Raw genomic sequence first — 24604 nt, 5'->3', positions numbered from 1 at the left:
TGTGACTTTTTTCCTCATTAGAATACAACTTCTCTTAATATTTTGACTTTATTCCTGTAAAATCACAGCTCTTTCTTCCATTTCTGCTGTTGTTTTACAAATTTCCCCACGGAGGGACGAATAAAGGCATATCTCTTGTTCACTATTCCAACTTGTACATCTTGTAATTATGACTTTATTAGCATATTTTTTTTTACTTTATTATAGGGCTGTCAAAGTTAACGTGTTAACGACGCCTTAACGGAAGTTTCCTTTAATGGCTACTTTTTTTTTTACACATCAGTAACATAAATAAACAAATCTTATTTTGAGCTGACACTATAACCAAAAAAACACGTTTATGTCAGTGTGAGAGGTCTCACTCGCTTACATTTTGTATTTGCTGAACGTTTGTGAGCGAGTTTAAGAGCTACAATAATATGCTAATAGTAAAGAAAAATAGTAATACAAAAATAAGCTTGTTGACTGTATTGTTTTAAATAATGGCCCATAGTTCCGAAATTAATATACTGTTACAAAAAAAATGTAATTATGCAGTCAAATATTTTAAATAATTTAAATTAAATTAAATAAATTAAATATTATGCGGTTGCACATTGAAACGTTTACCACTTCCCCTACTTATTAGAGAAACGTATTGTGAGTTAACTATGGACAAAATTCGATTAATCCCGATCAAATATTTGAATCGATTGACAGCCCCACTTGATTATCATAATATATATATAATATAATATAATATAATATAATACATAACTTCATTCATTCAAAACAACCTCGGGCCGCAATTGAGACACCCCTTGATGATAGTTTATGAAGGACAAGTGGTGTAGAGAATAGTGTGAAAGCAGCTCACCTGTGCCTGGGGATAGAGCTATGGGAGAAGAACACAAAAACGTGTCAGCACTTAATATGAGAGAATAACAAATCTACACACAAAAGCGCTTAAGCGAACCAAAAGATCATGTTCTCATTTAACAAGCAGAAAAAACAATCAACCCCTATTAGACAATAGACTGAAGCGGACTCACAGGTGAAGCTACTTTTACTCCTCTTCTTGCGGCTGGTGACGGTGAGGAACTCGTCCGTCAGCAGGTCATAGGCGGTGGCTCGGTGGTCCGGGTCGGGCTCAAAGCAGCGCACAATGAAGGCCTTGGCCTCTGAGGACATAGACTCTGGGATCTCGGGGTGGATCTTAAACATGCCCACCTGCAGACAAACAGACATAGACGCTGCCTTCAGGGGAATGTAGCCACTTTACCAAGGTAAATAACGGTCAAAGTTCAAAAACGAGACTTTCTTGTCGTTGCTGCCGAGGAATGTTGACCTGATTAGCAGGGAGAAATTCCACAGGGATGAGCCAAGAGGCAAATTCAAATGTATTATTTTAAAGCTGTATCTAATTCCACCTGCAGTTTTCTGTCTAAAAAAATGTGAGAATATCCTTTAAATGTCTTCTCCTGTTCACTTCAGCATGAGTAACAGGAGCCTAACTCCCAGCAATAAGACATAGTATGGAATATTCCATGATTCACCCTCAGACGGGTGTGCTGTAATGCTTTCCAGACAACCCTTAAGGAGCTATATAATGTCGCTGGCAGCACATGGACTACATTTCATCCTATTGGCCTGAAGACTTGCGCAAAGACGCATGCAGACGTTGACACACGTCATGCTTGTTTGTGCTCAAACAAACATTCATACGTAGCATAGACGGTGTTGGTACGATCATGTTACATGTATTTACACAAGCAGATGGCCTAATTCATGTACTTTCTTTCCACAAAGATGACAAAAAGTCATCTCATGACTTGGCAAACCTGCATGGCAGCCAGGTTTAAAAAAAGACTTAAAACAGGGGAGAGTATATTCAATTAGTCTGTTGTTAAGAATCCTGTCCATTGTGTGCAACCAGCAGAAGAGCTGTTCATTTAATGCGAGCATTAAAAATAATAATTTATTTACAATTATAACACCATAAACTATTTACAATTTAAAAATTTGGAATGGATCTATGTGTGGGCTGCATGGCGAACAAGTGGTTAGTGCACAGGCCACACAGCTAGGAGACCGGAGTTCGATTCCACCCTCGGCCATCTCTGTGTGGAGTTTTCTCCCCGTGCAGTTTTCGCCGGGTACTCCGATTTCCTCCCACACAAATCGTTGTTTGTCGATATGTGTCCTGGGTGTACTCCGCTACTGGCCCAAAGACAGCTGGGATATGCATGACATGCATTAGTGTTTTTGCCTCGTGCAAAAAAAACAAAAACCCATAAAAGCTGTTTTTGGGTGTCCACTCAACCCACCCGAATATAAGACAAACCACCTTTTCTGGCTTTTTTTCTATTTATTCAGTTTTCGTTTTTTTTTTTCATTTTTGCCAACACTCTCTGAAATTCAGTGCCTAACCAAAGTACCCTACATGTTGTCCGTGCATTTTTTAATGAGTGTGACTGCTAAATCACCCGTCACGGGGCCAAAATGTGCGAGTACTAGCAATTTGATAAAGAATGTAAGAAACACTATTGAATTCGATATCGCCAGAATCTACAGGAAGTCCATTGTCATTTGTAGTTATTTAACATTGTACGTTTCTGTTTTTGTCAAACCTTTTGGAACAAATTTGTAACTAAAACTTATTGTATTCAGGTCAATCTAGTTTAATGGCAAAAGTATTTTATAAATATAAACTGAAAACATGTACACATATTGTTCATATTTCAGTCAACTTATAGTTTGTGGCTCTATGTCAAAAACATGGAGCTAGTTTGCCATTAGGAATCTACATGCAAATTGATTTGGCTGCCTTGGCTAAGAACAAGCTAGAACATGAATCATTCTCAATGCATATTTGCGTTCGGGCTTTGCAAAACCTGATGAACATGATTGTGGTAGACTGTGGTATTTGGAGTTTCGGTAATAACAATAAAGACGCCTCCATGTGCTGTTCTAAAGACACAAAAAATATATATTGTGGAAGTGTCAAAACAACATGTTCCACTTTTACATAAAACCTGCAAGCATCTCTCACCTTGAACATAGCAGCCTGTGGTTCTCCCAGTTCATAGAAAGGAGGTTTCCCCGTAGCCATCTCTATAATGGTACAGCCCAGAGACCAGATGTCTGCCGGCTTGCCGTAACCACGGGGACCCTTGTCTATAATCTCAGGGGCCATGTACTGTAACGTGCCTACAAATACAACACACAAATATAGCCTCAAATACATGTAGTAGACATCCGCCATTTACATTTTTATTCCATTGCACACCAAATTTGAATGGGTTCTTACTATGCACACATCAGCTATAAATCAAAGTTTTGTAGTGCTCTGCTTATTGAATTATTTCCCCATACAGCTTGAAAGTCATTTTTAAGTTGTGTTAACATAAATTAATAATTTGAAGGACAATTTAACCAAGTTATAAACAATGCAGGTTAGTTTTTAAATGTTTATTGTACCACAAATTCACACTAAACAATATTATTGTCAACATTTTTCAAGACCAAATAAACCGCTAATGCTATAATAATATATAATACTAATAAATAATATATATATAGGGCTGCACGGCGAACGTGTGGTTAGCGCGCTGGCCTCACAGCTAGGACACCCGAGTTCAATTCCACCCTCGGCCATCTCTGTGTGGAGTTTGCATGTTCTCCCCGTGCATGCATGGGTTTTCTCTGGGTAGTCCGGTTTCCTCCCACATTCCAAAAACATGCTAGGTTAATTGGCCACTCCAAATTGTCAATAGGTATGAATGTGAGTGTGAATGGTTGTTTGTCTATATGTGCCCTGTGATTGGCTGGCCACCAGTCCAGGGTGTACCCCAGATCTCGCCCCAAAGACAGCTGGGATAGGCTCCAGCATACCTGCAACCCTAGTGAGGATAAGTGGCATAGAAAATAGATCGATGGCATCTGGGCGGTGTACCTGTCCTTTGATTTTTATAATAAAAAAATGTTACACGTATATTTAAAGACAAATCATTGTGTTTTTATTGGTTATTAGTATCAACATTGTAGGTTTTTGGAGTGACATTATGCCTTTTTTGCTCTATTTTACCTCTATTTTTGTTTGTTTATTCCATTTCTGCAATGAGCCATGTTTCACAGATGGCCACACTTTGGACACCCATGCGTGTTTTGTCAGGAAGGCAACGGAGGAGTGTGTCCACTGGTCACAGAGGTTGGGTTGCATTGTGGAGGGGTTTATGCAGCTTTCAGATCCGCATTGCCGGCATCCTTGTTGACTGCTTGTATTTAGTTACCACATAAACACTTCCTGTCTTTCACTTTTAATGGGTCACTAAATTCATTCATTCATTCATTCATTTTCTACCGCTTTTTCCTAAACTGCCCGCTCAAATCTCTTCTAAATGCAGCTAGTGTAAATAGAACCGCACGGTGATTAAGGGTGCAGAGAAGTCTGATCACATGTGTGTTTTGATCTGACAAATCTTAAGTAGCTTTGATCAAATGTAGAATTACTGTTCAACCTGATGGAAAAAAACACAGTGATGCTGGGAACGCCGTGGTAGGTGGTGGATTGCAAGGTGTGTGTAAAGCACTTCATGGTTCCAATAATGCCTTGCACACAGCCACTTCCATATTTCTGTATTATCATTCATAGCAGCGAAGCAACAGTTCACAGTCTGACTGGCTGAAATATTGTCACATTTTAATTTTCTGAGCTCTTTTGACACCCACTATTCATTACTCACTGTTATTTTAAGGTAAAAATACTTCTTACATTTCCTTTAATTTGTTGTCTTACATATTCTATAGCCTGTTTTATTAATTACCGTCTTTAAGGAGTAATTTGTGCAAACAATTACATTACAAAAAGCTTAAAAAGGGCTAATATATTGTTGTCTCTTACTTTAATCACAGTTCATTCCAGAAATAACACACTAAGCTTCTCATTAAAACAACCACTTTGTTCTAATAATACCCTTCTGACTATTCACTGCTTCTAGGAGTTTGGTGCTAAAAACGGGCGGTGGCACATTTATAGCAGACCTCGCCTACATGTAAAAGGAGCAGCCCTGTTTCCTAAACCAACACTGTCCACCCCCCTTCAGGGAAAATCCTTTTCGGCTCCACTCGGCTGTTGGGAGTTCTAATGGAAGGTGACAAAAGTGTGCCGCAAGTGCTTTCTGTGTAGTTTCCTATATATTTTCTCTTACTCCTACCAGTCTATTACATGTTGTATCGTTGTTGCAAAAACAGCTTTTTATGCAAAAACCGCTGAACAGATTTCCATAACTGTTTCTTCTTTAATCTGTACCACATTCTGCCACACACGAAAATCAGTTTATTCGTTTTTGCATAATCCTGCACCCAAACAAACAGCAGCATGCTTGTCTTAGAGGGTTAGTGAGTGAGGGCCGATTGAGTCAGTGTGTACCTGTGAACGTCTCAGTGCAGGGGTTAATCCCAGCCAAGCGCTTGGATGTGCCAAAATCGGATATCTTTAGCACGCCGCTGTAGGTGTTGATTAGGACGTTATCACCCTGAGGATTGAAAATACAGCCATGAGAGGAAAAAAAAAACATCCCGTCTAGCATAAGTACATACACAAAGCAACTCTAAAGCCTTTGCTTATAGCGAAAGCCTTGATACCTTGATGTCCCGGTGTGCTATCTGATTGTCATGCAGGTATTTGAGTCCCTCCAGGATCTGTCGTGTGTAGAAGCCTATGGTGGGCTCATTGTTTTTAAGGGGGCCCCATTTGGATCTTAGCAGTGCAGATAGACTACCTGCAAACAGGAAGTACAGCATTAAAACAAAAACAAACGAAAGAAGCCAGCAAGCACAACAATCATTCTTGAATTTTAATGACGTTCTCTAGAACAGGGGTCTCAAACGCAACAAATCTGGGGACCCCTGAAGGCACAGTCTGGGTGAGACTGGGCCCCATCAAATAATCCCAAAATATACAAAACATGGAAATCTTACATATTTAAGCGTTGTTGATGGTGGTTATTGGTTCCCAGTATGCCTTGTGGCATCTTACATCAACACTAAATGTTGATGTCAAGTCAGGGGCCACAAAATATGGTCCTGCGGGTCGCAACTGGCGAAACAAATTGAAGAATATTGGACCTTGCGGACCTTAAACAATTAAAAACACATTACCTTAAAATAATAGTGGGATTTTATGGTGTGATTATGATTTTATAGCTAACTTGGGCTGTGAAAGGCTGTGGAAAAAATGGCATGTTAGTATTCATTCTTCAAACTCTTGAACATCAGCAGCACACAGATACTAGTTAAGTATGTTTACACGGTGATTAGGGACCGTCCTGCTATTATTAAACTGTACAAACACTACAACAGGCGCCAGCGGAAGCTTGCTTACCTCCAGGCACCTGCTCCATGAAGATCTTGATGAAGCCGTTCTCACTGATAGAGCCAAGGTATTGGACGATGTTCTTGTGCTTCAGGTGCTTGTGGAGGGCGATCTCTTCGTGGAGGGGTTGAGAATACCTGTAAAAAAATACCAATAGGATGCTTTTCTTCAGTCAAAACAGTGTTTCTGTGTATTTTTTAATAAATTTTTATTTTTTTTTTACCAGTCACGTCTGTTAAATAGCACCCTGTCTGAATTAGTCACCCACAGCCTTCCCACTCTCCAACATATGGTTAGTGGATCAGTGTACCAGTGTAATCATTCTGTCTCTGAGAGATGAAGGCTGGGAGTCTCAAGGCCACAAACCACCAGACATGTGGCTCGTGTGTGCGTCTCACTTTCGCTTTTCCAAATGATCATTAGCAGCGACACAACTGAGCAAGATGATACTTTCACAGCCAGATCTATCTATCTATGTGTGTCTTTTACCTGCTGTCTCTCTCTGGTATCTCTTTGATGGCCAATCGGACCTGGTTGCTGAGGTCTCGGCCTGCATACACCACTCCAAATGTGCCTTTTCCGAGAACCACCCTTTCGCCATGCTCATCATACTCATAGTCGTACTGTAAAAACATAGGCAGTTAGCTTATACATAATTGTCTATGGTAAATCAGTGATTCTCAACTGGGGGGGTCGACAACCAAAAGTGGGTCGCAGGTCTATGCTGGGCAAAAAAACAATGTATAGACCTGATGGCCGTGAAGGCACGAGCTATTTGCTTGCTGTGTTTATGGGTGACTTCATCAAGCGATGTCTGTTTGACACACAGCTGCAGATATCTGCTGGAGAAGAGCGTGCCATATTTGACAGCAAAGAGTCCCTTTAAATAAGACATATTTGAAAAGTTTGAGTTGACAGAAATTCGGCAATTTCAGTTGGTGCTTGTCATTGAGCAGTGATGATGGTTCTTCAGAACCACTGCTGTAAATATTCCAATTAAATGTTCCTTCTGTTTAATTAACCACAGAATCTACTATAGTGGCTGAGTGCATGGTCTACAAAAACGCCTACATGCCAGGGTCTCTGATTATGCAAAATCCATAAAACACCTGTGGCTGCAGGCAACCTCCTGATGCATGTTTTTTTTTAATCAACAAGTTGGCAGTAGCTGCATTTGAAACATTATGAATGGTTAGCATCGAGTGTTTTTTTTTAATTTATCTCTGCATGCGCTTTAAAATGTTGGTTGCAATACTCCGCGTTTGGCGTGACACTCATGCATGTTATGCACACCATACGTTTTTTTTTACAATGAACTCATCCTTGCTATTAATAATGGCAGAGCAGTTTGCACCCTACCGCGACTACAACATTGGATCTGCTGCTGTTACACTGTGCAAGACACAAAACAACATCCCAAAAAAATTTTACAAATGTGAGCGACTCACTTCTAAGGTGTCAGTGTCGCAGTCTCCCTCGTCCGGACCTCTCCAGGCTTCCTCAGTGATGCTGTTGACCAGGTCACAGAACCTGACAAAGACAGGCTGGATTACATCAAACACCAACATTACTGTAATGTTACATTACTATTAATATATTGTTGTGTTGGATCATGTGTGTAATCCTTTGTGTCCAACTTGACATTATTTTTAAGAGACATCACATAACCTGATAACGTTGCATGAATGGTGAAGTTTAGGTCCCGCTTTAGCTAACTGCTAGCATATGCCTGGCTGGCTATGATATGCATCTTCACTTTTTTATGAAATGTAGTGTTTTATTCTTTTCTTTTTTTCCACACAAATTAGCAGTTAACTTGCTTTTATAAGTGTGTGATGTTATGAAAATGTTGAAGCTGTATTCTTATTATTTCTTTTTATCAGAAAACGTCCTTCCTTGTTAGCATCCTGTTAGCTAGTGAACAAAATGGCAACCGGAACTTACGTCGCTTGTCTATGATGTCATCAGCTGTTGACTCGCAAAAATGTTATCACAAAACTCATTTTATAGTCTTACAATTGTAGTTTTACCTGCATCAAAAATGCTAAATACATATTAACGACAAATGAAAGTCGTTACTACTGTTAAGGTTACTTTTACTTTCACTGAAGACTACTAGTCCCAAAGACACGATGTGGCAGCGAGACACTCCACGGACACCATCTTCCTGTTTTGTCATGAGCTATTTTGTGAATTCAATAGTGATTCTCTCCTTCTTTATCAAAATGCTCTATGTAGGGTTTCAGTATTGAGTTGAGAAAAACTATTGAATTCAAGAAACATCTCTGGTCAAAACAGGAAGGTGGTGATGGTTGATTTTGCTTGCCACATTGTGTCTTTGAGGACAGTAGTCACGAAAAATAACGTCAAATGTCAATGTATCGCTTTTATTCATAATTTATATGTATTTACATGCATTTTGACATGTTTGTAAAACAAAACTATGTCATAAAAAATATGTTTTCTGTTAATATTTTTGTGCTTACTGGAACCGATTAATTTGATTTTCATTATTTCTTATGGGAAAATTTGATTTGGTTCGCGTCTGTTTTGGTTGGTCAGACCTTCTGCAAGAAATGAGTGACGCTAGCCAAGGTTCAACTGGAATTACAGGTAGTCTAATTACAATGGTCTACAGGCAACAATAGTAGTGAATTTTTTTCTTGCTTTTGGTCACTAATAAAGAAAAAGTAAGCCAGAAGTGCAGATATATTATGCAATATTGGGTCAAAATAAGACATTTGTGTAAGAAAAGTAAAAAAAAACGTCTATCATACAGTGTGTCTTCAAGCAACCAGTTCTATCTGCACATTCCAATATGTTGCGGAAATCTCTCTCTTGGAAGTGGACGAAATGTAGAGAAATTTCATGAACGGTAGCAAAATTTGACTTTTGCTCCAGAGTTTCTTGGAAACTACAAGGCACATCATTATAAGCAGCTGGTGGTAAACCTCCTGAAGTCCTACAAAGTCCTTGGCTGTAATATGTAATTTAAGATACTCACAATTTAGTTTTCTTTCAATTGAACTGGAGAAGCAAGTGATGACTATATCTTTTTATGTATTTATTGAAGATATTTCGATGTATCGATTGAAGAGTTTAGCATATGCTAAAAGAGCTATTTTTGTAAAGGTATTTGGCGGGTGCTCTTATCCAGACGGTGTTTACAGTATGTTTGTGAACACACCTCCCACACACAGAGCTGCAAGATAATGACCTTTAACACTCTCACTGCACACACCTCGGGATTTAGCAGGTTGCCTTGTCACACTGTCGCACACATTCCGCATGCAGGCGCTGCACGTGTGCATGCACACATCACACTCACACATCCGCATGACCCCACTCAAGTCCTCCTTTTCATCACCTTGCTGTCTTCCCGTCTTACAATTCCCTCCTGACTGCGCATTAAGCAAAGAAGAGCGCCATGACAACAGTCATGAGGCATGAGTCATTGACTTTTCACACAGTGCTGGAGGTGCTCGGGAGCCTCTGACGGGAGAAGCGGGAACATTTCCCTGATCAACGAGCGCCGATGACACATGAAGCAAGGTGTGTTTGCAATAACAAGCATGTGTGAAATGTAGCACCTGAGCGCTCAGCTGACATAAGTGCCTCAAGCAGGAATAGTTGGTGTGTGGCATAAAGCCTCTAATAAACAGTAATATCGTATTATTACAAGCAATAAATCTTTATCAGACTGAGCTTGTTGGCTTTACTGCTTTGTTTAACGGCATCGTTCCTAATAAATGTCTTCATTACGGTTGAGTTGAGTACACTCACGTTTCACCACATTTTATTACAGCATATCTTCTCAATGGACGATAGAAACGAAATTTGGATATACTTTCAAGTAGGCGATGTACAGCTTGTATAGCAGACTTACTATCTCAACACACAGCCATTATTGTCGAAATAGTAAATAGCTTACAGTGGCAGTGCCGTAGTTTCTGCTACATTGTGGAGCAGAGTATGATCCCAGATGATGAAGTTGGACCACATGATAGGTTTCCAATATGATAAAGGAGCCCAAACACAACACCGCGATGATAAGTGCCTAGAATGTCTTCCCTACACAGGAACCCAACTGAGCACCTGTGGGGCAGGACGCTGCAGGGGTGCAAGGCGTCAAGCATCCACCAGTGATGTCATTATGGAGAAGTGGAAGAGGATTCCAGTTACAAACTGTGCAGCTCTGGTGAACACCATGCCAGGAGCATTAAGGTAAATAACAGTGGAGCACTTGTCAGCTATTTAGGGTGTCCTTTGAGTCATTTTCAGTACACTGACTAATCTAAACTATATTCAAGTTTCATTTCAGTGTTATTGACCCTTCAGAAGATAAATGAAATTTGTGAAGTACTGTTTTGTAGGAGAAATCCTTTCATTCAAATAACAAGCAAGCAAAAGGTGGAGGCCAACACACCTTTTGCAGTGCATCTCGGTACAGAAATAGATCTGGAAGTCCTCCGCATTGTGAAGGACGTAGAGGAAAGAACTGCGTTCGTCAAACTTGGAGATGCTGAGGAGAGACAGTGGACATATTGCTGTGAGAGAAGAGTCGTGATTGGCAATGAAAGGACTTTCATGCGCCAAATGCAGCAAAAAAACGTATTATATTAACTGCTTTTAAAAAGCAAAGAGGCTTCCATTCACCGGTTATGTGTAAACTTTCATGCGCTGGGCTGCAAGTGGGTCAGCGAATGAAAAGTGAATGTACAGTACATGTGCTTGGTTAGCTGTTATTGTGTCTCACTGCAGGCTGAGTGGGCTCTGAGAATGAGTGGTTCCCTAGCAACATGTGAGCGAGGCCCTCCATTTTGCCGTGCTGACACTAAATTCCTCAGAGATTCGTGGAAGCAGGGAGCAAAAATCATACAAACTGGCCACGGCAGTACTACTAATGGCTCACTTTTCAAGGTTAAGTGATAATAATACACATGTGTGCCTGTCCATTAAACGTAGTGCTTTGACAACCACATACATGTGCTGTGCATGCACACAATTTTAAAAATAGTAAGCCAGCACAGTCAAAACAGAGCATACCTGTATATATAATGTATATGGAGTCTTCCCCTCTCCCTTAACAATATATGCATGTTTCTTCACAGTATGTTCATTCATTCATTCATTTTCTACCACTTTTTCCTCACGAGGGTCGCGGGGGGTGCTGGAGCCTATCCCAGCTGTCTTCGGGCGAGAGGCGGGGTACACCCCAGACTGGTCGCCAGCCAATCACAGGGCACATATAGACAAACAACCATTCACACTCACATTCATAGCTATGGACAATTCTGAGTCGCTAATTAACCTAGCGGGCGGCACGGTGGTCTAGTGGTTAGCACGCAGACCTCACAGCTAGGAGACCAGGGTTCAATTCCACCCTCGGCCATCTCTGTGTGGAGTTTGCATGTTCTCCCCGTGCATGCGTGGGTTTTCTCTGGGTACTCCGGTTTCCTCCCACATTCCAAAAACATGCTAGGTTAATTGGCGACTCTAAATTGTCAATAGGTATGAATGTGAGTGTGAATGGTTGTTTGTCTATATGTGCCCTGTGATTGGCTGGCGACCAGTCCAGGGTGTACCCCGCCTCTCGCCCGAAGACAGCTGGGATAGACCCCCGCGACCCTCGTGAGGAAAAGCGGTGGAAAATGAATGAATGAATAATTAACCTGCACGGGGAGAACATGCAAACTCGACACAGAGATGGCCGAGGGTGGAATTGAACCCTGGTCTCCTAGGTGTGAGGTCTGCGCGCTAACCACTCGTCCACCGTGCCGCCCTTCACAGTATGTTTTCATCCCATATAGTCACTGACCTGACGCCTCGCACGGACGTAGCGCTGAAGTTCCATTCATGTATCCCCTTGTTCTGCAGGACGCAACCATATAATAGTGTATTGATTAAAACATCATTAGTGCTTCCGGCAGATAATACATCACCGCCTGTGTACTGAGTAGAATACAATATGATGAGAGCTGCGTTATAATAGTGGAACATTTGTAACATTATCCAAAACATGATGGCCGTTATAGTATTGAAACACGCTAGCGGTTCTTTAATGTCATTACCTTCAGGAAATGGACAGAAAGATTGTACAGTATAAGGAATTTGTGGTGAGTTGAGCTGATGTTGCATGTTTACACGGAGCAAAAGAGTACTTTGGACATGCTTGTGATACTGCTAGTGTATATTATCACAGTCTGCCAGCCATTCCAACATCTAAAACAAACACCATTTGGCCGTGCTTTTTGACTATATCGTATATTGTAATTGGAATACAACACTCCAAAACAATGTAGCACACCAAAAAAAGAGCAAAGAAAATTGGTAAGTGAAAGACACACCTTATCGTCAGGAGCAACGTGCCAGATGGACACCGTGTTGTCATCCACATCTTTGTTTATGGACAAATATGAAGGCTGGTACACTTTAGTGGGTTCCAGTATCAACACCTCAGGGAAGGAATCAAACCAGTTTAATGCATGACATCATTTGTTTTCCCAAATAATATTATGACATTTTTTTTGGCCCTGGGTTGGACTAACTTACAGGAAATCGCACAGAGGAGACATCTTTTTTGGTGGCCTCCACGAGAAAGTCCATCCAGAAGTCCACCAGTTCTTGTTTGGGGGCTGGCTGTTCTACACCGGGCTTCTTGAAATGCTGATAGATCAGTATGGTCTCCACCAGGGATCGAAGATACCTGAGGTCAACCAGACATGAAAATCCACAAGGCATTGCACCTCATAAACTTTTCAGTATTCAGTGGAGCGCTGCAATGACGTCAGCCTCCCTACGATTCTTTGGGCTCTGGGTCCTCTGTCTCCTTATGGTGGACAGAAGCAGCACCATGTACTATTTTCTCTGCTCCTCAAATGACATGGTTTCCACAAATGAAATGCATTATTATTATAATTTTAAACTTGCATTGCTACATGTTTCTATTTTTCTGAGGCATAACATTTGAGTGTTAAATTGCTGCGTGATGAATTTAATGTTGTCTGTAAGGTGATAATGACAGACTTCAGACTGTTATAGTGAGTAATGACCTTCTTCAATTTCTAATTCGCTCCTGTCAAATAATAATAAATAAAGATCTGACTGGTATATATACAGTAAATTAAAAAAACAATACATAAAAAAATATTATATATAAAATAAAATATTATATATATAATATATATATATATATATAATATTTATTTATATAATATTATATATATATATATATATATTTTTTGTTTTTTATTTAGCAGGAAACTACATAGTTTAGCAAAACTGTCCACCCATTGTGGAAATTTGTGGCCTGCCACCCAATTTCATTTTCCTATATGCGGACACGATGCTGCTCCATTTGAGTGCACGAAGGCGGTGTTCTTCAAACAAGCAATATTTATTTTCTCCATCCACAAATTACACCAAATGCTAGCACACGTGCCGCAGATGGCAACTGAGTTCTCCGTGGAGAACGGAGCAGTCTATAAATCACACACACCTCCTGCAGATGAATGAGGTCTAAAATTGCCTTTTTGGCAATTCTGATCTGAAAAAGGTCTAATGGTGTCTTCTCACCAGATGGGTGCTTTGAGTTTGAAGAGCTTCTCGGACGCCTGGATGACCCTGGTGTTGTCGCAGGCCAGGATGCTGGCACCCAGGAAGAAGCCCACATCCCAGTAACTCTGCAGCTTATCCAAACTGCCCTTTTTCCCCAACAGGCTGCTCAGCTTCACACCTGCAACAAGGTGATTTTGGGGTTGTCATGACAACAATGATGATTCCTATTGTTGGCCTTTTGACCCAGCAACGGTATTGCTTAGTGAAATAGGGAATACTTCTGGGAGTTGCTAAACAACGGTTAAAGGGGGGGAAGTCATGGTGATAAGCAGGCTTTAAGAAGGGTAAGGGGCGGGGCTAATCTAAGGAGCTGCAGGCTGATTCCTAAAGCCCTGCCTGCTCTGTTTCTGGCATTCCTGAGCACCTCTGAGCTTTTCAGCCCCTGATGCCGGTCTGCTGCACTTGACAGTGAGCAATGAAAGTAAACATTAGCCTTTTATTGAGCAAGGAACCAAATTTGGTAACTCAAATCAAGTGGGGGGTTCGAAAATGGTCTCATTATGAGGCATTTCACCATGACAGCTAGGGTAGATTTCAGTGCCTTTTTCCACATAGCTCAGGTATACGGCATATACAGTTTTTGTTTATTTTAATTCTACTATGAGCCACTTTCCACAAATGGCCGCTTTGGATACTTGTGTGTGTTGTACTAGGAAGGCGACAGAAGAGAGTGTCCAAACTCTACTTTGTTGGCTTTGATGGTCAGGGGCTGGGTTGCATTGTGGAGGGTTTTTTACAGCGTCAAGCTTCATAGAGATGGAGCTCACTCTTCACCTTCACGATGGAAGAAACCCTTCTATGCGCACCCTTAGTCCCTTTAGCGCTGCTAAATTGTCTACACCGCTTCAATGTACGAGGTGTGTTGTGAAACCAAACTATTGATTGCCAGGACTTGAAATTTGGTGCTGAGCCGAATGTAATGAGCATCGATGACTGAGGGTGCGGACAAGTTTGAACTGATCGATGTGGGTCGATTTCACAACAAAAAGTAAAAATTTGATCAAATGTAGAATTACTACAGCTTCTGCTTGGACATCAGTTGTGCCTTGTAATCAGTAATGCCTTGCACACTGGCACTTCCATGTTACTGCATTATCATTCACAGTAGCCATGCCATCATTTAAAAAGTCTTGGTTGGCTTCTGGCTGTCCTGTTCTCGGGACGCAGTTTTTCTCGAAACAATAAATCTTGTGAGATCTGGCACACAAAATCCCCTGGAAAAACTGTTGATTTTCTTAATACTTGGGTTGTTTATATTGTTTATTTTTCTAGTGTATTTTGTACTGCTTAACTGATTCTGTACTCTTGCTGCTGTGCAATGCAAATTTCCCCACTGAGGGATGAATAAAGGCATAGCTTATCTTATCTTAAAAAACACACACATAGTTTGCACAAATAACTCACTACAAGCTCATTTTGTTATCATTTGTAATAATATTCATTGGATTCATTTGATTCATTACACCCCCAATGATCTATAAGTCAAGTCCCTTCGTAACAGGGTGAAACTTGCATATCCACTCACCCACTTTGCGAAGCTCAAAGGAGGTTTCAAACTGGTGTCCAGCAGCCAGCAGCAGAACAGCATAGTTGATACCAGAGTGCAATGTTGGCTCAGACTCAAAGCCCATTTTAAACCTCAAAGGACGAAGACAAATAACTTTAATAAACATTCTTCTTCCAAGAAATGCGTCATCTAAAAATTCCCCAAGCAGCCCTCATCTGAAATAACACACGGCTCCTCACAGCTTCCCTGAATCACTTCCAAGTTGGAGATTGCAATTAGAAGAAATATTGAGTTGGGGGGGGGGGGTACACCACCACGGCAGCATGGACATTTATTTACGGAGTCAAGTGCGCGTCTGAGGGAATGAAGGTGATTAAGAACCTCTGGCTTGTTGTGACAGGCCAATAACAGCCAGATGGGACGCGGCACATCCATTCGACACATATGAGATCTTGAAAGCAATTTTCACCCAACAGCAATCAGCAATTTGATGTTTTTTTCCCCCCTTGCTCTGTTATTGAGTTAACTTACATCAGCTAGCATCATGAAAATGTTTTATGATGAATGTTTTGCCTTTTTGCTGTTGTCATATTACAATTTACGCACATGATATTTTAATAATAATAATAATAATAATAATACATTTTATTTTTCATAGCGCTTTTCAAGGGCGGCACGACGGTCTAGTGGTTAGCGCACAGACCTCACAGCTAGGAGACCAGGGTTCAATTCCACCCTCGGTGCATGTTTGCATGTGGGTTTTCTCCGGGTACTCCGGTTTCCTCCAAAAACATGCTAGGCTAATTGGCGACTTCAAATTGTCCATGTGGTTGTTTGTCTATATGTGCCCTGTGATTGGCTGGCGACCAGTCCAGGGTGTACCCCGCCTCTCGCCCAAAGACAGCTGGATAGGCTCCAGCACCCCCCGCGACCCTCGTGAGGAAAAAGCGGTAGAAAATGAATGAATGAATAGCGCTTTTCAAAATACTCAAAGACACTTTACAGAAATATGGAGTTGAATAAAGCAAGTAAACAGAATAGAAGACACACCAAAATACAACATTGATTGGTTAATACACAGTTAAAACATGAGTAAAAGCCAGATATAAAAAGTTAGACATTTAAAACAGATTTAAAGAGGTGGGTTTTGAGTTGTTTTTTGAAGGTGGGAAGGTCAGGGCAAGCACGGAGTGAGTGGGGCAAAGAGTTCCAGAGGGTGGGGGCAGCGATGGAGAAGGCTCTGTCATCCCAAGTTTGGAGCTTGGTCTTACAGGGGAGTCTGAGGAGCGAAGGGGACGCGGGGGATTGTGTGGATGGATCGTGGAGATCGTGGAGGGCTTTGTAGGTTATGAGAAGAACTTGCGTTATGAGAAGTGAATGCATTGGGGAATGGGAAGCCAGTGGAGGTTTTGGAGGACAGGGGTAATGTGTTCACGGGAGCGGGTGGAGGTGAGGAGGCGGGCAGCGGAGTTCTGAATATATTGTAGTTTGTTGAGGGTTTTGGATGTTGTACCATAAAGAATACTATTGCAGTAGTCCATTCTGGTTGTGATGAATGCATGGATCAGGGATTCAGCGGCAGAGAATGTAAGTGTTGGACGGAGTCGGGTTCTTAAGATGGAAAAATGCAGTCCGGGTTAACTGTTTGATGTGGGGTTCAAATGAAAGGGTGGGGTCCAGGAGCATACCAAGGTTGCGGATGAGCAGGGATGGAGTGAGGGTGGCGCTGTCAAATGGAAGATAGAAGTTATGCGTGGGTGTTGTGATGTTTTTGGGACCGATGATGATAATATCTGTTTTGTCACTATTTTGACTTTATATACCTATAATATTACACCTTTTACCCCACATATCACGGCATTTCTTCCTTCCTTTCGTCTCATATTTCATATTATCTTGCAAACTGTATTTGTATATAACTCTGGGTAAAATTGTTAATTTGTTAATACTTGGGTTATTTTTTGAAAATTGTTTATTTTTTTATATTGTGTATTTTGTACTGCTTAACTGATTCAGTTCTCTTGATGGAAAATTGATGGAAATTTCCCCACTGAGGGACAAATAAAGGCATATCTTATCTTATCTTATCTTATCTTGCCACTTCCCTAAGGGGGTGTACCAATTTCTGTGCTAATTAAGTGACATTTGGAGAAAACAAAACAAACAGATGGTGACAAAGGGAGAATTGACAGCTTTGTGGCCAACTGGAACGCGGATGTTCCCTAATTCTACTGTAATGGCTCCATTACGAAGGACTGATCCACTGTTTGTTGATAACACACATATACATACACATACATACACACAAAGACGTCCTAGCTGTGTCTCTCACCAGTGTGTGCCGCTGTCTCTACTTTGCGTATCGGCGAAGTGAGACTCCAGGAACATGTCTTTGTAGATCCTCCCCACCAGGCAGTAGATGTCCGAGGCCACCTGCTCATCAGCCTCCACAAGGGGCAGCATAATGTCCAGGGCCTTTTGTCTGTCGCCTGGCTGGTTCCTCCTACACACACAATATTAGTCAGGATGAAGTGCTGATGATGTTTTTTTTTTGCAGTATATATATATATATATATATATATATATATATATATATATAAATAAATGTATGATGCATTGGCTAAAAGGTCACTTACCAAATATTCTGGACTATAAATCACACTTTTTTGCAATGTTTGTTTGGTCTACTGCGACTTAACAATCAATATATATAAAATTTAACATGTTTATAAATGTCAATTCATACCGACTGAACCAAAAAGTGAACATTATTGTCCACAAAGGGACCCTCTATGCTGTTCCTGTCTTTCTGTGATGTGGAATGAGATCGGGAGCTCGGTGAACTTGGTTGCTGTCAATTTGCTTGTTGAACTCGCTGTCTTGTTATGTAAATGTAGACTACTCAGTCTCCTGGGTACGTTCTTTATGCCATGGTGTGGAGTACAACATTACATTAATATACCGGAGACCTATTCCGCCCGCTGTTCTATGTACTATTGTGGAGTTGAATAACTGGCCTTTCCAGATAAAATGTCTGTACTTGGTTTTGATTTTTACATGAGTGTGAATGGTTGTTTGTCTATGTGTGCCCTGTGATTGGCTGGTGACCAGGCGCGACCCTTGTGAGGATAAGCAGTAGAAAATGAATGAATGGAGGAATGAATGAATAAACTTTATAAAAGTAGACTGCTTCCAACCATGAGAACCTTGAGTATAGATAGTACTGTTTTTAGGATCATTGATCAAAATATATTTATCTTGCATAATGTGACGATTAAAGATTAAGCATTAAATCAGGAAATTGCCTGTTGTTGGAACTGTATCAGGTGTAATTTGTCAGGCAACATTGTCCTGTGTTGCCCTTGAGTATGTAAATAAAACAGCACTTCCTGGTAACGGGCTAGTCGGAAAGAGCCAGCACACGGTTATCTTGGCACTGTACAGAAATACTTGTTTCACTGCTGCCAAACTGCAACCTTGCATGCGTCACTGCTGTTTCGCGCCACCACAACCAGAGAGAGTCGCTGATAATGGGTGGGCGGGGGCTCACAGCCTGCTGTATTACTCAGTAAATTCAAGGCTACATTAATACAACCAACTATACAAATGATGATCATTTAAACCAGGGGTCTCAAACTCAATTTACCTGGGGGCCACCGGAGCTAGGTTCTGGGTGAAGCCGGGCCGCATCAGGTTTTCAAAAAAAAACCCAAAACGCATTTATTAAAAACTGGAATAAAAATCAATAAAAAAAAAACTATCTTCAATGCTTTTGCTTCTGCTATACCCTACACTTTTTCAGTACTTTGGTTCTGGTTTTCCACACCAAAATATCTGATAAAACATTCCAGTGTTCTCAAATATCTTAATTTTTATTTTTCTATACACAAAATAAGAAAAAAAAACAAATTAAGAATAAAGACAATAAATCAATCAATCAGTAATAAATAAGTAAAATAATATTAAACAGGGTCGGTAACAGGGTAGGGTAACAGTATGGGTGGGACAAAATCATGTTAATTGTGTCCGGGGTGCACACAGCTTTAAGCTGTCATTTCAACATTAAACTTTGGTATCAAGGTGGGGGCCTCAAACTACACGCATTTGGCCCGTGAGTGGCCGCGAGTTTGAGACCCCTGATTTAAACTGTGTCCATAAAGTAATGGAACAGTGACAGAAGTATTAAAAAGCACCAGTTCTTCTATATGATTAATATGATTAATGTGGATTTAAGACATAATAAGCATCAACATGTCCAGGCTCGTATTTTGGCTTGCTTCACTTCACACATCTGAGAAGTGCAGCACAGTTGCTTTCACTTTCACTTTATTACCCAGACAGTTTGAGGAAGTTGCATGCTACAGCAAATAGTCACAAAGGAACAAAAAACGGTTGTACAAATGGAACTGGAGGAAAAAAACACGAAACAACTATCACAGCTCAGATACACATAGTAAATGTTTAAAATGGTGCAGCCGTCAAAAGTTTGGACACACCTTCTCATTGAATAACACAAGAAAGTGTCTCTATACTTTTGGCTGGTATATGCAGCTTGTACACGCACTGCACACCACTCTGAACACATTGATGAGAGGCGTCCTGGCTGGTCCACCAGTATTACCTCAGATGCTACTGTTATTATTAGAGCCCAGTTAATGCAATCTTGAAGCTGCCATTATTTTTTATAATCACATAGTGATGCTTTAACTTAAGACTTTATAAGATATATGGACAAATGCATTGAAACGGTCTTCTTAATCACAATTTTGGACAATTCCATGCTTCCAACTTTGTGGGAACAATTTGGAAAAGGACCATTTTGTGTTCCAAGGTCCATAAAGGTGTGGAAGAACTACAGCAAACACCATTATGTAGTCATCCTTCTGTTTCAAGAGACAATGGTAGTGCATCAGGGTATGGAGATGGAGACCATGTGCTCCCCATTCAACATTTGGCTGCAGGAGCAAGGATGGAACCACCAAGCCTCCTATTTCTGGATGACCTGCTCTACCTTCTGAGCAGCCGTCCCGCTATTATTTGTGCATACAAATAAATATCAACGCAAAACACCAACGCCAAAAATACACGCCATATAGTCCTGACGCAAGGCATGCTGGGTAGCTTGTGGCACTCTCTCTCCCAACATTTTTGCTTGATTACAAAATATGCTGAGGAGGTCGTCAGCGAAATAAACAAGGAGGGATGTTAACACGCGCTTGATATCCAATGTTTTATTGTAGTTGCCGCTGTACTACCCAGCATGCTTTGTGGCAACAGTTGTTATTTTACCGCTGAGCTGTTCTTCGCTTATCACCCACGTGGTAATAGCAATTGGGTTATGTGATGTGTCGTTCTCTTTGATGACTGAAGTTCCAACACAGACTAAATAAGACCTCTAACCTCACTAATTCCAGAGGAACCTGGATCCTGTTGAACAGCTGACCCAATACTTTTGTCCATATAGTGAATATTTTTTTTTAACATTTTTGGCTTTCACCAGGTAGATGTAGAGTAGTCCACTCACCGATTCAGTGCAAAGGCATAGTGGAACTTCACATGTGGATGTGCCACAAGGTCAAAGGTCGGAAGCTTCTCCAGAGTCTCCACCAGCTTCACGACGGATTCATAGTCCTGCACGGCAATGTACCGAAAACACTCATTAGGAGGACAATAAGGGCATGATCGACCCCAACAACAGCAGCACTTCAACAATTGTTTGGGCACTTCATCACGTTGTTGCTGGAATGTCGCTGACATAGTGACTATACACCCAATGCATGCTGAATAATTGAGCGCGCCCTCAATGCTCCATGTCGCCATGAATCCTTCATGAGGCTACGCGCCGGCCCTACAGAGTGGGAGGAGCTGGAAAGTAAGTGAAATGGCAATGTCGAGGCTTCAAGGTAAATAACACAAGAGGAACCTTTTGAAAAATGGAAGGGTCTCTTCATTAGGTACAGCTGCACAAGCGCTAGAAAAAGACAGACTTCCAAAATCTGCCTGATAAGAAAGCTCAGTGGCGACAGACGGTGTTTATTATTCTGGTGTAAAACTACAATGCCATGATGTTGACGGCTGATCTTATGCAATACTAGCTGTTTAGTCGACAAAAGCAAATACGGCTGTGTATAGTTTAAGGCAACAGGCATCTTTATCTACCTCTGCATGCGCTTTCAAATGTTGGTTGCGCTACTCAGCTGTTGCCACTTGCCATACTTAATCATCAGTTGTATTAATGCTGGCCAAGCAGTTTCTTCCTGATTGCTATTACAACATTGGTTCTGTACTCAGAACCAATGGAGTGAGCCAACGAGGGTAACTAAAGAGAGAAGTGGAGTATTTAGAAGTTGGGACTACTCGATGCTGTCATACAGTCATTTTTATTGCAAATGTAGGTCAGAAATCGTACTGCAAGCTGACCAATCACAGCCTTAACGAGTCCCGACTAAATTAGGGGTGTGAATCTCAGCACTGAGGACGATTTGATACACATCTCGATGCACTGCCAGCGATACCATATTTTAAGAATACGTGGAATTTTTTTGGCGATACAATGTGATAATCATTTAGCTCAAATCAATGCAATCCGATATGATATGGTGCAATTTCTTGCGATATGATGCAATTCAACATGATGCAAATAAGCAAAGGGAAAAAATGGAATTCAGTATGGTCCTACAAAAAGTATTTGGCTTTATTCCTTCTAGGCACTTGGCAGTAAATTCAACTAAAATGCTGTTTGTCTTTTTTACTATGCACCACTTCTTGATAATTTTTTTTGCCATCTTAAAACAGCAACAACTTTTCAAAAACAACTTTCCTCACACTTGTTGCAGGGACGGACAAATCGCTCCTGGACAATTTGGAAAGCAGCTGACGATCCACTGACCTGATTTGCTTGGTTTGTCCCCGGTGTCCGATGAGGAACTATACGGGGGTGGGCGGTAGACTTGTCTATGTTGTGGTGCCCGCTTTTTAAGGGGGTCCGCATGTTTGTCGTACGGCTTCTTAACGCGACATTCTTTGCAAATGACGGATGTTTTGTCGGGCTTTCCGTCGTTCTTTGCGAATCCGTAGTGTTTCCAAACATACCATTTAAACGTTGCGGGGGGGGGATAAATATAGAAACTTACTCGCTGCTGCTAGAATTTGAACGTCCATGCTGTTTTACTAGTAGTTGCATGTGCTTCACGGCTTCTGTCCGTACTCAATACAAAACGCGAAATAATGATGGTGCATTCATGGCACCTGGGGAACAGCATATGGGGTGAAGTTGAACAATAATAAAACAGCCCTTGCATCAGATTTTACCAATACCCACAAATGCATCGCAATTAATCTAGATTTCACCCGTCGATTGCATCCATACCAAGTGAATGAGTCGATGCACTGGCATCGCAACGCATGCCACACCCCTGGGGAACAGCATATGGGGTGAAGTTGAACATTAATAAAGCTGCACTTGCATCGGATTTTACCAATACCCACAAACGCATCGCGATTAATCTAGATTTCACCCATCAATTGCATCCATACCAAATGAATGAGCCGATGCACTCGCATCGCAACGCATGCCACACCCTTAAACTAAATGCGTACCTGTAGAGCAGCAAAGCCTAAAAGTGTATTCAAGAGTGAAAATGTGTGCTGTTTGAAACAATGCATACACGTTGGCATGCCTGCATAACAGGAAGCAACCACTAGATACCAGTATATGTTGCAGTAGCCTCACCTGGATATCTCTATAGGTCAGTAGCAGGTTGATGACGATGTCCACTGAGAGGCATTCCACGTTGTCAAGTCGTTGTTGGATTCGGCCCAGCTCGGCGGACAGGTCCGCTCCGGTGTAGAGCTCCCGAGCTTTACGAATTTCACTCAGGATGGTTTCACGAAAGTACTGGCTGAATTAAAGAAGGGGAAAACTTTGTTATTTATGAGGCAATTAGATAATTCTTTCTAGTGCTTGCTTGTGGTCTTTGAATTAGATTTCCTTTTTGCGTTAAAGCATCCTGGCAGAAGATAGCATGTGTGCCATCATGTTACTAGAAACTTTCTGTTCAGGAAGGCAGGGTTGAATGTTTTTCCCCTAATTTGCTTCCTTGTTCTCAGACTCTCCCCTGAAACTGCTGGCTTAATACGCCTTTGTGGCTACTAAGCACCTAAACAGGATGTTTGAACTCTCCACTGCACAGTGCCTCAGCAAACATCACCATTTTCAACAAAAATAACTTACTGGGAGCTGGCCTGCGACACCTTGAGTAGCTGGATGAAACGGTCCAGGAGGGGCATGCAGATGGGCCCCAGCAGCATCTCAAAGCTGGGCTGCATCAGCTCGGTGAGGCCCTTCATCAGGCTGCCTTCACAGCAGTACACCTTGTTGTGTGGCGTCACCATGTACGGGATGAAGGTGTAGTTGGCTGAGCACGTCTGGGAAAACAACACTCATTGTTATAATGAAGTCCATTAACTTGTAAAGCAGAATGAAATGACAGATAGTTCCCTCCATATTGTGATCTACACCATAAATATTAGTTTTACATTTATTTTATATATATATTTACATTCCTTGACCATGAAAACATACCATTAGCAATTGCAGACTGAGAAACAGCTTCTTCCCAAGAGCCATCACCACCCTGAACTCAGACATACAACGTACCCACCCGGTCATTAGCATAATGCAAATGTGCAATATTTCCATCACTGCCTCTGTTACTACCTCAATCATATTTATTTATTTAACAACCCAATACAATACACTCATATGTGACTTTACTCACCAGTATACACCAGTCATTATTTGCACTATGACCCGTTTATCATTGCACTAAAATTAATATATCTGCAATATGTCTGCTCCTGCATATGCTCCAGTGCAATACTATGTGTATATTTTGGACATCTTGTATATATCTTGTTAAATTGTCTTTTTTTACATACTTTTTTTTTTTAACTTGACTACTGCACTGAAAGGAGAAGCTCTCTAATCTCGTTGTACATCTTTTATAATGACAATAAAGGCCATTCCATGGATTCATAATTATATCAATATTAGTTCAGTAGTTATTCACAAAAAGCACATTTTCCATAATGGCGGTTTTCTTCTACAGCTTTGTTGCATGTTT

General features: G+C 41.1%; 1 protein-coding gene across 1 annotated transcript in view; it reads right to left on the bottom strand.

The window, feature by feature from the left end:
• map3k5 (mitogen-activated protein kinase kinase kinase 5) overlaps window positions 1-24604 on the bottom strand; it is a 50073-nt gene that overhangs the window by 6858 nt on the left and 18611 nt on the right. The window contains exons 4-21 of the mRNA XM_058056869.2: window positions 23713-23906; window positions 23212-23380; window positions 21004-21110; window positions 17812-17982; window positions 15498-15610; window positions 13931-14090; window positions 12908-13061; window positions 12703-12810; window positions 12174-12226; window positions 10782-10877; window positions 7804-7885; window positions 6845-6978; window positions 6365-6492; window positions 5626-5762; window positions 5411-5516; window positions 3032-3189; window positions 1032-1209; window positions 857-874 (exon numbers count right to left, since the gene is read on the bottom strand). Of these exons, the coding sequence (XP_057912852.2) occupies window positions 857-874; window positions 1032-1209; window positions 3032-3189; window positions 5411-5516; window positions 5626-5762; window positions 6365-6492; window positions 6845-6978; window positions 7804-7885; window positions 10782-10877; window positions 12174-12226; window positions 12703-12810; window positions 12908-13061; window positions 13931-14090; window positions 15498-15610; window positions 17812-17982; window positions 21004-21110; window positions 23212-23380; window positions 23713-23906 (2266 nt within the window). The remainder of the gene's footprint in view (window positions 1-856; window positions 875-1031; window positions 1210-3031; window positions 3190-5410; window positions 5517-5625; window positions 5763-6364; window positions 6493-6844; window positions 6979-7803; window positions 7886-10781; window positions 10878-12173; window positions 12227-12702; window positions 12811-12907; window positions 13062-13930; window positions 14091-15497; window positions 15611-17811; window positions 17983-21003; window positions 21111-23211; window positions 23381-23712; window positions 23907-24604) is intronic.

Source organism: Doryrhamphus excisus, linkage group LG19, assembly GCF_037039965.1.
Source record: "Doryrhamphus excisus strain RoL-2023G ecotype Guam linkage group LG19, RoL_Dexc_Guam_v1.1, whole genome shotgun sequence".
Classification (NCBI taxonomy): domain Eukaryota; kingdom Metazoa; phylum Chordata; class Actinopteri; order Syngnathiformes; family Syngnathidae; genus Doryrhamphus; species Doryrhamphus excisus.
The sequence above is the reverse complement of the archived record's forward strand: the minus strand, read 5'-3'. Positions and strand labels throughout refer to the sequence as shown.